This window comes from Nerophis ophidion, linkage group LG20, assembly GCF_033978795.1.
Source record: "Nerophis ophidion isolate RoL-2023_Sa linkage group LG20, RoL_Noph_v1.0, whole genome shotgun sequence".
NCBI lineage: Eukaryota > Metazoa > Chordata > Actinopteri > Syngnathiformes > Syngnathidae > Nerophis > Nerophis ophidion.
Genome location: NC_084630.1, coordinates 11600695 through 11614634, shown reverse-complemented (window position 1 = coordinate 11614634; position 13940 = coordinate 11600695). Strand labels below are relative to the sequence as shown.

General features: G+C 38.5%; 1 protein-coding gene across 6 annotated transcripts in view; it reads right to left on the bottom strand.

Moving 5' to 3' along the window:
* The window catches only part of pnpla6 (patatin-like phospholipase domain containing 6), a 73663-nt gene that overhangs the window by 25398 nt on the left and 34325 nt on the right, over positions 1-13940 (bottom strand). For all 6 annotated transcript variants that reach the window (XR_009803094.1, XM_061880470.1, XM_061880469.1 and 3 more), the window contains exons 14-24: positions 11840-11940; positions 11581-11760; positions 9815-9892; positions 9509-9714; positions 9283-9414; positions 3709-3832; positions 868-981; positions 719-794; positions 460-609; positions 323-386; positions 60-228 (exon numbers count right to left, since the gene is read on the bottom strand). Coding sequence is in view for 5 of the 6 variants with exons in the window: in XM_061880470.1 (XP_061736454.1) it covers positions 60-228; positions 323-386; positions 460-609; positions 719-794; positions 868-981; positions 3709-3832; positions 9283-9414; positions 9509-9714; positions 9815-9892; positions 11581-11760; positions 11840-11940 (1394 nt within the window). In the remaining variant the exon portion in view is untranslated. The remainder of the gene's footprint in view (positions 1-59; positions 229-322; positions 387-459; positions 610-718; positions 795-867; positions 982-3708; positions 3833-9282; positions 9415-9508; positions 9715-9814; positions 9893-11580; positions 11761-11839; positions 11941-13940) is intronic.

The window sequence follows — 13940 nt, the reverse complement described above, 5'->3', positions numbered from 1 at the left end:
AGAAAGGGTTTGTATTATTAACCTGCCTTTCCATTTTTTTCTCTACAAGTGGCACAAACTTCTCCCAGTGTAGGTTCCTGCTCTCCCAAGCCGACGATAAGAATGCAATCTGCCTGGCGAATACAGCGTTGAGTCCATGGGGTCATGCTGTTATCAGTCTGGTACAAGACAATTCGATTGATGTCCTCTTGCTGCGCCAGCCAGCCAGACAGCCGGTACTCATGGATGCTGGTGGATATAAATGGAGATTGCAAAAGCTGTGATAACCATATACATGTAATGTAAAAAAAAATACCTACAATAAGAATACAAAAACACTGACCTGTCTAAAGCAGATGCACCAAGTCGCTCTCTGATTATGTCACTGGTCAATAAGAGGGTGGGACCTTGATGGATAAATTACATAATAAACCATATAAATCAAGCACATGTAAAAACATTGACATCTGTCAAACCTACCAATGGCACTGAGGGCATGGCTGAGCTCCAGGTTGAATGCATTGATTGGCACCTCATCACATACTGGTAAAACAGCTACAGTAGAGAGATTGCTGGCGGGGTTCGTAACATCAGCACTGGTGGTCATATTAGGCAGACTGATAGTTGAGCCTGCAAGGGAGGTATGTGATGAATAGCTGAACAAACACTGCTGCACACTGCACACATTAACTGGTGCATTGTCACTTTGAGATGAGGATTCTCATCATGACCACTTTACCTGAGAATGGCCCTCGACCCTGCTGAAGGTTCCCCAGAATTTTTTGGCCCAATAAGTGGATCAACCTTGTCACCACCTGAACACACAACAGTGACGCTGAGCACCACTTGAGTCTGGAGAACTAGCAGCCAAGAGTCAGCATTTTTTACCTGAGGATATCGTCTTTTGATGTTGTTGAGTGTTCCCTCAGGCAACTTGACTAGTTCAGTGTCTCTTACAGCATGCACAGTGGTGGCTCTGGGTTGTTTGGTCAATGCCTCCACCTTACACATATTGACCAAAGTCAAATATCAAAAGTACACAGCTAGCATTCCCTGTACGTTAAGCTTCATTATGTATTAGTTGTTCACCTTGTTGTAGACACTTAATTGACTGTCATTATACAGTATAGGGTTGTCAAATGTATTGTTATTTTGCTAGTATGTCGATATCAACACAAGAATTAAATTGATCCCAGCTTTTTTTCAGTATCGTTAGTATTAAAGACTTAACAGCACTTCTGGGGCGGCGTGGCTCGGTTGTTAGAGCGGCCTTCCCAACAACTTGAGGGTTCCAGGTAGGGATGTCCGATAATATCGGACTGCCGATATTATCGGCTGATAAATGCTTTAAAAAGTAATATCGGATATTATCGGTATCTGTTTCAAAATCATCGGTATCTGTTTCAAAAAGTAAAATTCATGACTTTTTAAATTGCCGCTCTGTGTACACGGAGGTAGAGAGAAGTAAAGAGCGCCAATAAACCTTAAAGGCACTGCCTTTGCGTGCCGGCCCAGTCACATAATATATACGGCTTTTCACACACAAGTGAATGCAAGGCATACTTGGTCAACAGCCGTATAGGTCACACTGAGGGTGGCCGTAAAAACCACTTTAACACTGTTACAAATATGCGCCACATTGTGAACCCACACCAAACAAGAATGACGAACACATTTCGGCAGAACGTCCGCAACATAAACACAACAGAACAAATACCCAGAAGCCCTTGCAGCACTAACTCTTCCGGGAAGCTACAATATACACCCCCCTACTCCCTTCACCCCCACTTTAACCCCTTCTCCCCAACCACGCCCACCTCAACCTCCTCGTGCTCTCTCAGGAAGAGCATGTCCCAAATTCCAAGATGCTGTTTTGAGACATGCTAAAAAAATAATGCACTTTGTGACTTCAATAACAAATATGGCAGTGCCATGTTGGCATTTTTTCCCATAACTTGAGTTGATTTATTTTGGAAAACCTTGTTACATTGTTTAATGCATCCAGCGGGGCATCACAACAAAATTAGGCAAAATGTGTTAATTCCACGACTGTATATATCGGTATCGGTTGATATCGGAATCGGTAATTAAGAGTTGGACAATATCGGAATATCGGCAAAAAAGCCATTATCGGACATCTCTAGTTCTAGGTTGTGTTCTTGAGCAAGACACTTTACCCAAATGCTTTTTGTGCCACCTACACTGGTTTAAATGTAACTTAGATATTGGGTTTCACTTCATTTTCTTCCGCGAGCCATTTCAATTCTCAGTACGGGAATGCTAAGTCAGCGCCAGAGAAGAACACCTGAAGTCTTTTAAAAAAAAAATTTTCAGTGTTTCCGTGTATTTATTTATTTGTGGAAGCCTGTCACGAAAGCGGATTTGGTGCGTCACAAGCACAATCAATACATACCTGCTTCGCAACAATGTAGAAATCAAATAAAGAGGAAAAATAAAGCAAGGGATACCGCGATGGAAAAAAAAAAGCTCAGATGTTGACTGTAACGACTAAAAACACAAATATTTGTTTTTAAATGTATGTTTTACCCTTTTTTTTTGACAATTTCATTACAAATGATATAATGACGTCACGCCACAACCATATAGAAAGAATAATAAAAACTAACAAAATATGTACTGGAAAATAAAATATATGCTGGACCAAGAATCACTAAATATGTTTTACTGCTCGCTAGTGTTACCACATCTAAGTTATTGGGAAATAACTCAAAAATAATTATATAAGCTTTGCTCCTTCCTACTCCTTTTCAGACATGTTGTAATAGAAATGAGAATATGTAAATTGTATGATGTATCATATTGTGACTGCGTACATGTTTGAAATAAACTTAAACCAAACAAATATTGTTTTTTTGTCCATCCATCCATCCGTCCATCCATCTTCTTCCGCTTATCCGAGGTCGGGTCGCGGGGGCAGCAGCCTAAGCAGGGAAGCCCAGACTTCCCTCTCCCCAGCCACTTCGTCCAGCTCTTCCCGGGGGATCCCGAGGCGTTCCCAGGCCAGCCGGGAGACATAGTCTTCTCAACGTGTCCTGGGCCTTCCCCGTGGCCTCCTACCGGTTGGACGTGCCCTAAACACCTCCCTCGGGAGGCGTTCGGGTGGCATCCTGACCAGATGCCCGAAGCACCTCATCTGGCTCCTCTCGATTTTTTTGTGTACTTTTTAAAGTAAAACATTTGACTATTGTGATTTCTGACCGTATTTATGAACACTGTAATGTTTGCTTTTATATACTAGAATGATACAAAATGCAGCTGTTCATTATAGAAGGTATAGGTACCTCTTGGCAGCTGCTACTGCTATTTACATGTTGTGCAAAGAAATGTCAGGGCATTCAATCGATCGCAACTGGACTGTTCGGTTTGTCTTGGAAGACATTTCGCCTCTCATCCGAGTGGGGCTTCATCAGTTCGTGCTCATAGACTTAGATCGGTCAGATCTCGTCATAAGAGACTAGATCTGAGAACATTCATAGACTGTGCAAAAACATGTTGAAGGACAGTAATCCTAAAAAAATTTAACTTTTAAGTGTAGTGAATTGTGAAGTGAGTAGTGAATGAGCATGGCCCAAGTAATTTTATCGTGGTGTCAAAAAAGTATTGAAATCGTGAAAATTCACAAGTATTGGTATTGACAGCTGTATTTCTGTATTGTAACAACCGTTATACAGTATATTCTACACATGTTTTGTTTGGAAAAAGTCTCACCACTCCAATGAGGTCTCCTCGTCCATACTCCCCGACTAGTTCTTTCTTGCCGTTAGCCTTGCGTATAACTGAGCGCAGACGTCCGTTCAGAACAATGTATGTGCAGTCTGACCGGTCATCTTGTCTGTGTAGAGAGAAGACATAGACGATGCATTGATAGTTAGTCAGTTTCAGTTTATTTTGAACATGCATACAATACAATTACAATATATTGTAGCTGAGATAGGCGCCAGCGCCCCCCGTGACCCCAAAAGGGAATAAGCGGTAGAAAATGGATGGATGGATGGATGCATCACATATTGTCAGTTGTTTCATTACAGGATGTCCAAAAAGGAGTAGGAAGAAGCAGAGCTTAACGAATGTCTATGAGTGTTCTCATAAATCCAGGTCATCGTGATCTCAGGGTCTTCAATCGATCTCAGTTGGACAGTTTGGTTTGTCTTGAAAGAAGTTTCGCCTCTCTTCCGAGTAGGCTTCATCAGTTCGATCTTATAGAGTTAGATTGGTCAGATCTAGTCTAGCGGCTGGTGCCAAAACCCCAAATGTTTAAACTCCAAAACGAGGAGGGCGTGCCTAAATAAGGATGGTTTTGCCTCATCGTAGTGAGAAAAACAACTGTTTTGATGTAAACAAGCAATCCTACTGTCAAAGTAAACCACAGATGAAGTGTAATTTCCACTTGTTAGCATGGAGGTATTGTGTGGCAGAACGATTGCTGTGGATTGACTACGACCAGTCCAAAATAGTCGGAATCCCCCCGCGAAAGCACTCCATTCAGTTGTAAACAAATGGCCTCCTTCTGTGAGCACAACATTTTATTTGTTAGAGTCTTTTAGGAATGGTTGAAAGGACAGTGATGTATGTGGGAGACAGGAGATGTCGTAGACCACCTCCTCTGTTCATGGGTGGCTTTTAAACCTTGACATCTAGCCTTTAAATAGACTCCCTTTTTAGACCAGTTGATCTGCCGTTTCTTTTCTTTTTCTTCTATGTCCCACTCTCCCTTTTGGAAGGGGTCCGGTCCGATCCGGTGGCCATGTACTGCTCGCCTGTGTATCGGCTGGGGACATCTCTGCGCTGTTGATCCGCCTCCGCTTGGGATGGTTTCCTGCTGGCTCCGCTGTGAACGGGACTCTCGCTGCTGTGTTGGATCCGCTTTGGACTGGACTCTCGCGACTGTGTTGTGATCCATTGAACTTTCACAGTATCATGTTAGACCCGCTCGACATCCATCGCTTTCCTCCTCTCCAAGGTTCTCATAGTCATTATTGTCACCGATGTCCCACTGGGTGTGAGTTTTCCTTGCCCTTATGTGGGCCTACCGAGGATGTCGTGGTGGTCTGTGCAGCCCTTTGAGACACTAGTGATTTAGGGCTATATAAGTAAACATTGATTGATGACATAGATGGCTCCCCTCACTCTTCTTTCGTACCATCCGTCCTCCCTGTCCAAGATTTGTAAATGTTTGTTATCAAAGGAGTGCTGTTTCTCCCTGAGTTCAGGTAGACAGCTGAGTCTGGGCCTGAAGATATTTTGGAGTATAAACAATTGGGTTTCGGCATCAGCCTCAAGATTAGATCTGACCAATCTAAGTCTATGAGCACGAACTGAAGGCGAAAAGTCTTTTAAGACAAACCAAACAGTCCAGTAGCTTATCGAATCTTACCATTTTTCATATCATAGCAATTTTATCTCATTTCATTGTTCTGTTTATAACAGAACAGTGAATACAAAATTAACACATAAATTCAGATACAATAAGTAAGTGAACAAATATTAAATGCATAAATAATACCAGACAAATAAATATATAGATAATAATTAAAGTTCTCATAAAAAATAGTTAAGTAATTTATGGTTAACCTGGGAGATGGATGAGATTATCTGTTTTTTTAAAGGTTCCAGATGTCCGTCCCAATTCTTCTTTGTACTTTCTGAAGACTTGTAGTTTGAACAGTTTCTTAAACTAAATCATATTAGTGCTTTGTTTGATTTCCTCGCTTAATCCATTCCAAAATGTAATTCCACATACTGACATGCTAAAGGTACATACAAATGTTTGAAATGAGTGTTTCCTCTAAGGTCTTTTGTTGAGAATTGTTGTACATTCTTGGGTAGCAGGGTCTAGTTGGCTTTGTACATAATCTTATCTTTTTGCAAATGCACCAAGTCGTTGAATTTTAATATGTGTAAATCAATAAATAAAGGATTTGTAGGTTCTCTACATCCAACATTATGTATTATTGTAATTGATCTTTTTTGTAACCCCAATATATCCACACAATAACGCAGATATGGTAATACTAGCAAGCAGTAGAGAATATGAAGTGATTTTTGATACAGAACATATTTTGCTTTATTCATTATTGACATGTTTCTTGCTCTTTTGATGTATATGTTTATATGAAGTTTTCAGTACATTGTATCATTTATTATTACACCCCAAAATGTGTTTTATTTTACCCTTTCAATATCTACTCTGTCTAATTGCATTTGTGTTTGACTTTCCCAGCACTGTACAGTGCGAGTATTTTAGTCGCATTTGCACTATAAACAGGTTGAGAGTTTTGGGGAAAAAAAGTAGCACACGTGCGAGTACAGATTTTAACCCTTTCATCGCATTTTGCTCCGAAAATAAATCCATACAAAGTTGCTAAAACTAGAGTAAATGTTTTGCCTATCTGTATAGCCTGTTTGAAATCAACTTAAACCATAACAATAACCAAATGGACTGTGATTGTGAAAGTGATTGACGCAGAAGTGTTCATGTGCAACATAGCTCATGCAACACTACGCTGCAGAGCTGTGTGTGTCTTCCTCCTCCTCCATGCACAGAGGGCAAGGCTCCAGTTGCTCACAACAAAGAATAAACAAAGTCCTAGTTGGAGGAACTTGTCAGTAAAAGACAACATTTTTTCCCCACCTTAAAACTTGACAACAACTGCACCGTACGCTAGTAACTGAGTGTTGGTTAGTTACTGTTTTTTTTGAACATGTAATACAATTACAACAGAGGGAACATTGAACAACAAATCAATTATTGGAGTGACATCCAAACAATACCACATTTGTTAAAAACATACCGCCATTAAAGCACATTAAATGTATTTATAAAGCAGAGGTTACAAAAACCAGTGAACGTTTCAAAAGAGCTGCCGTCAGAGCTGACAAACTGCAGCTACTCGCCTGCTAAGCTAACAAAAACAGCTCAAGCTTGCATGGACACGCTGATGTCACACATCACTGGGAAACAGGCACGGCCTTTTAAACGGCACACACGCAGATGCACACATTAAACTTATCTACCTGCATTATGCCAGATATTTGAAGTTTTTTTTTAAGTAATGCGTTAGTTACTTTACCCAGTAATTAATTGCATGTATTAATGAGTAATTCTGTTAGTAATTAAATCACTTTTTGGTATAGTCACAAGTAACTAAAAATAATAACTTTTTGAAAAGTAATTTTCAGAACACAGCCTGTCACACATCACGAAGCAGTTGGCAGGTTGGTGTTCTTGGCTAAAATCCTATAACAATGTTTACTTATAAAAACACCATCCATAAAGGTCAACTATGTTCATGCTGCAGCTGACGTTTAAACATGACCTCTAAAACCAGGGGACTTTAGTGCACATTTTGTTCTTTTGTGTTTTTGTGAGTTTAAGAATTGAGTATATCTAAATGTTTTTATTTATTTATTTATTTATTTCGGCAATCTTCACATAAAACAAAGAATAACAACAAAAAAAGGAAAACAAAAAAACACTCATTTGAGCAATGATTGAGCCGAAAGGGTGTAGGTTGAAGCAACGCTTATATAAACCTACCCCATCACAACAAGAACAAGATTCAAAATATATAAAATCTAAAACATGCTTCACTTATATTACTTTTTTTTAAGCAATATATAAGCAACATATATGTAGCACACGTCTCATATACACAGTTTAACATTTAAATCAAACATATACATTTGTACACTTATATATATATATATATATATATATATATATATATATATTATATATACACAATTTATTTAAATTCCATATAAAGTGGTAATATATACATTTTAATATAACCTATATGTATAATTATGAAATCATAAATTGTATTTATATACATATTATATATTATTGTCTTTCTAAAACAATGTTTGCTCTTCTTTCTTATATTTACTAATGATAAATGATTTAAAAAGTTTTTTAAACGGGTTTATGTTGGTGCTGTGTTTTATTTCATCCTTTAAACAGTTCCATATTTTAACCCCTGCTATTGTTATACTCGTTTCTGCGTTGTTCTACAATATTGGATCTTAAAAAGTAGTTCTCCTCTTAAATTATAATTCCCTTCTCTCTGTAAAAATCTTCTCTGTAACCCTGTTTTAAAGAAGATTGAAGAATAATTTTTACTTATATTTTTTCAAGGCTTTTTATTTATTTTTTTTAATCTCAAAACACCTCTTAGGTTGGGACCCTACTATACAAGACCTACTTTCCTTACTTGTTGGTACCTGTTTTAGTGAATTTGGGATCCCCATCAGTCCCAAAAATCTTAAATCAAGGCATGGTGGAGATATTTATTTGCGTCGACAGACATTTCCATTCATGGGTTAGTTTATGGGCCAAACTATATTGGGATATGAGTTTTTATCCATATCGCTCCACCCTACACAGTGTTAGCACAGTTTAGGGATGTTGTCTGTGTTTAATTGAGCATTGCAGTAGGCCTTATGATGACATTGTGTTTATATGTATGAGTGCACGGATACCTTGTTTGAGTATTGATAATGAAATAGTAATCCATCAATCCATCCATTTTCTACCGCTTATTCCCTTTCGGGGTCGCGGGGGGCGCTGGCGCCTATCTCAGCTACAATCGGGCAGAAGGCGGGGTACACCCTGGACAAGTCGCCACGTCATCGCAGGGCCAACACAGATAGACAGACAACATTCACACTCACATTCACACACTAGGGCCAATTTAGTGTTGCCAATCAACCTATCCCCAGGTGCATGTCTTTGGAAGTGGGAGGAAGCCGGAGTACCCGGAGGGAACCCACGCATTCACGGGGAGAACATGCAAACTCCACACAGAAAGATCCCGAGCCTGGATTTGAACGCAGGACTGCAGGAACTTCGTATTGTGAGGCAGACGCACTAACCCCTCTGCCACCGTGAAGCCAAAAAATAGTAATATTTGAGAAATTTCCTATTGTGACTGATTTATTCTTGTGCTAAAAAAATTGTATAATATCGATTTTTGTCATTTAGTAGCACTGGTGCAACAAGTGAAATAGTCAAGCGTGCAGTCCTGTTACCGAAATAGCATTATTTTCGTTTTACTGTCTGAGATTCAAAGATAGTATGTTTATGTGAAATTGTTTTTTTTTAGTATAATTGTGCTATATTAATAATAATAATAACACTAATGATGGATTAGATTTATATAGCGCTTTTCTATCAAGTAGATACTCTAACCTTTCAATATAATTTAATAAACCACTAAGATATGTGGTGCAATTTGCACAATAGTATAACAGGTACACTAGTACAAAATTGACAAAACGTACCTGTACAGGGCTCTACCCGCCTCCACAGCCATCCAGTCAATTGCAAAGTCCATCTGCCTAACAAATGGCGACATCCTGATGGCCACAGTGTGAGCTGCACTCAGCACCACGCTTGGCTGCTCCCTCATAATCCTTAACAGCACAATCACACATGTGTTTATTTATAATAATGCCATATGAAGTAAAAGAACAATTACAATCAGTATATTCACTTAAAAATACTCACTCATAGAAATCCGATTTTGATATCTTGAGGTAAGCACAGTCTCGTATGGCCTTGATGGTGAAAATGAGGGGTTCTCCCGTAAGCACAGCCAACTGTCCCACCATCTCCCCTGGGTGGGTCACAAACAGGCAGACGGCTTCTTGCTTGTTTATCATCCGCTGGTACACATGCAGGCAACCAGTCAGAACAAAGTGCAGACTCACGTCCTTGGAAGAGTAAAAAGAGGAAAAGGGGGAAAAGTGTCACGTTTTTTTATTTCGTTTATGACTCATCATACCTTTTCAAACTAAAAAGAGTGATCATTACCTGGTCTCCTTGCCTTGCCAGGACTGCCCCAGCTTTGGCATGATGCAAGGTAACTCTCCCATTTAATAGAGAAGGGTCCTGTAATTAAAAGGACAGTCAGAGAGAATGAGGTTTTGGCAACATGTACTGTATCTCAATTATATTGTTTTGATTTGGTTACAAAAAGCTTGTGCTTGGTAACGTTATGGCTACTCAAGAGTCAACATACACGTGTGAGAAAATTTCTACATCAAATAAATGAAGCACAGAGAAAAGTATTTGTATTGCGAACCCATCAATGCAGTGTGCAACAATGGAACATATCATAGGTGACCTTTGTTACCATGTGTGTGTGTGTGTGTGTGTGTGTGTGTGTGTGTGTGTGTGTGTGTGTGTGTGTGTGTGTGTGTGTGTGACACAAATGCATGCACACTTCCTGACTGACCTGCTTTTAGTATCATAATCTGTAAACAGAAGCCCTGGGGTGATTAATGTCAATCAGTCCATACATGCAGCAAATAATGGTGTCATGAGCTTATTTTTATTTTACGCAAGCCTATTTTTGTTTGCTCTGTTCATAATTTAGGAGCTCGGTCAATATGTCATTGTATTTCAAACTGCAAATTATTATGTAAGAATTACTTTTTTTTAATTGGTTTTTTTTTTACTCTTGACATGAGTTTAAATTGATGAGGTTTTTTTTCCTTTTGAAAAATATATACACAGTACATATATACATATGTATACATTTTATTTATTTTTTTAATTTAGATGTTTTACAGTACCTTAACTAATAATTACAAATTATTTTGGAATTGAAATCCTTACTTTATGACGAATAATATTGCTGAATGTATACACAGCATTGGCAGCACAGTATGTTTGGTGCATGGTCCGTAAAAGTCACCGCTTTTTCCTTTCAAAATTGATGACTTGTACAGCACTACCTTGTGGTCTACATAACATGTACTGGTGGTTCTTTGGTCAACATTTTGGATATTTGTTTTACAGAACATCTTTAAACTGCTTTCTGACCATCTCTTCAGCATGTGCCATTTTGTGGGCTGTCTTACATACATGCCTACATTATAACTTCATCCCCATCAGCCATGTTTTAGTTTTCAGCGCTTCCGATATAAATTAGACTTATACGCTGAGTTGTATTAGAAATGACAACAGTGGAGGATGCATGTGCATGTACGAGCCAGTCTGCCCCACAATAAAAGGACAGAGAAACATAAAAAGCTTTTTGACAACAGCGTCGGACTGCAATGGTAGCCTCGTGCAAAGCTCTTCAGTTATATTTACAAACTTAGATATATAGATAGTACTTTATTGATTCCTTCAGGAGAGTTCCTTCAGGAAAATTAAAATTCCAGCAGCAGTGTACAGAGTTGAGATCAATTTAAAAAAAAAAAAAAAAAGTAAATAATGGGGGTTTAAAAGGAAACAAAATAGAGAAATATTACAAAAAGAATAAAAACAATGGGAATAACAATATAACAGTAAAATAAGAATATAACAAGACAAAGTAGGCAGTAGTGACCAACTTGGCAAATTTCAATCAGCTGGTTAAGAGGAAGTATGAAGTAAGGCAAGATTGTTTTATAAATATCTTCGCCATGCCACCATGGTTTGATTTCAAAATTTCAGGACTTATGCATATACCAAATACACAAAAACATGAACTAATTGGTAAGAATGTTTTTTGTATGATAAGTCCCTTTTAAAATGTTCTTCTGTTTTTGATGGTACATTACTACTGTACTTATTAAATTGACACATACCTCAATTTTCATGAGCTTTAGGATCTCTTTCTGAGCTTCCTCAAACAATGCAGAACTGGATCGATAGGACACAGTTGTGAAAATATTATCCCCCCCTGCCTCTTCCTCTGGATACAGGTAGATTCCTGAGGGAACCTCCTCCACTGTCACCTTCCTCTCCCTCTGGTCCTGGGAAATAGACTATGCCGACGTAGGAGAATAAAGCATAAAAACAGTCAACGTTATAACACAAGTCATCAAACCATGGCTGCAAACTGACCCGAGTAAAGTTAGGTGGAGTGTTGCCATCTTCTGCAGAAACAGAGATACGTCCCCTTTCATATGCCATGTCAAAATCTGATCTCAGACTTTTCTGTAAACCTGCAAAGACAGGTAGGGCCATCAATGATTATGAACTATGATTTGGCTGGAGATACAGTGCTTATAGTGTTTGTCTTTTCCGACTTATAAGTGGTGTTACAGTGTTGGATACAATTAAACAATGACAAAGATGTTAAATCATGAGATTGATGCATTTGGACTTAAGTTTGCACAAAGTTTAATATATCTCTGATCACTGTGTTTTGAAGTCTTGTTTTTTTTTTTTTAAACACTTTACAGTGTGACACCACAGTGTGGTGGACATACTTATTTGGACATTTAGTATAAGCTCGGCCAGAGGTGGAGGACCTCCTCACCCCTCTGCTGCAGGCTGTGAGATGCTATGGCTGCTGCTTGGAACCATGCACATTATTAATTCTAAAACCACCCTTCTTGTTGTTCTTCAGTCATCTCGTTGATGACTGAAGTACTGATATCAACCAAAGCTCCTCATCCCACCCCCCGGATTGTAAATAATGTAAATAATTCAATGTACTTTACTATGATGATTAACCTGTGTGATGACTGTATTATGCTGATAGTATATATTTGTACCATAAATCGAATAACGTGGACCCCGACTTAAACAAGTTGAAAAACTTACTCGGGTGTTACCATTTAGTGGTCAATTGTACGGAATATGTACTGAACTGTGCAATCTACTAATAAAAGTATCAATCAATCCATCAATCAATCTTGGCTCTCTATGAAATGAATACCTACAGTAGGGAAGAGATTCCATTTCACGTTGGATCTCACGTGAGAGGAAACGGTGGAGTGGGGAGTGGGGAGGGGGGGTCTGCCGAAAATGATGGAAAGCGCCATTCTAAATAGCAACTGACGCTATGGTCTAGGTTGGAATTGCCACAAAACACATATTAAGATGTTCAAAACTCTACTGCCATTTGGCTCTGATTTGTCACATTTCATGTGTCAGGTAAACCGTGACGATTGGGGCCATATGAATCCCCTTTCTTAGTTCCTTCTGTACATGTTTACTTGTTCACTACATTTTACATGGGACTGTTCTTTCAAGATGGGTCACTGAGAAATTAAATTTGCCTCCAAACTCAAACGGAAAAGATGGCATGATTAGGACATTACTACATGGTTAAGTATTATTTTCATCTTGTCTTTTTTTCATCCTGGCATGCGCACACTAATACAGACATGCAGTAAAATAAAAGCTACGAAAATCTGCTTTTTTTATGAAGCTCTCTATCCATCCGAGTCGGCAGGTGTACCCAATATTGTAACCGGGGAATGGATATTGTTTAAGATCTTTACGATCATGTCAAAGTAAAAAAAAAATAGCAGTGATCTTCATCTGATACTTTTGGAGAGGGTGGGACTTGGAGGTTTCCATTGCAAACTTAAAGAGAATGTGGAAGGGGAGCATAATTTACGGACAAATTACACCAAACCATGTGCAATTAATATTATCTAGACCAGTGGTTCTCAAAAGGGGGTACGCGTACCCCCGGGGGTACTTGAAGGTATGCCAAGGGGTACGTGAGATTTTTAAAAAAATATTCTAAAAATAGCAAAAATTCAAAAAATCCTTTATAAATGTATTTATTTGTTGATGACTGAAGTACTGATATCAACCAAAGCTCCTCATCCCACCCCCCGGATTGTAAGTAATGTAAATAATTCAATGTACATACTATGATGATTAAACTGTGTGATGACTGTATTATGTTGATAGCATAAATTTGTACCATGAATGGATTAACGTGGACCCCGACTTAAACAAGTTGAAGAACTTATTCGGGTGTTACCATTTAGTGGTCAATTGTACGGAATATGTACTGAACTGTGCAATCTACTAATACAAGTGTCAATATATCAACTGCAAAATAGCAACAATTCAAAAATCTTTTATGAATATATTTATTGAATAATACTTCAACAAAATAAGAATGTAAGTTCATAAACTGTGAAAAGAAATGCAACAATGCAATATTCAGTGTTGACATCTAGTTTTTTTTGTGGACATG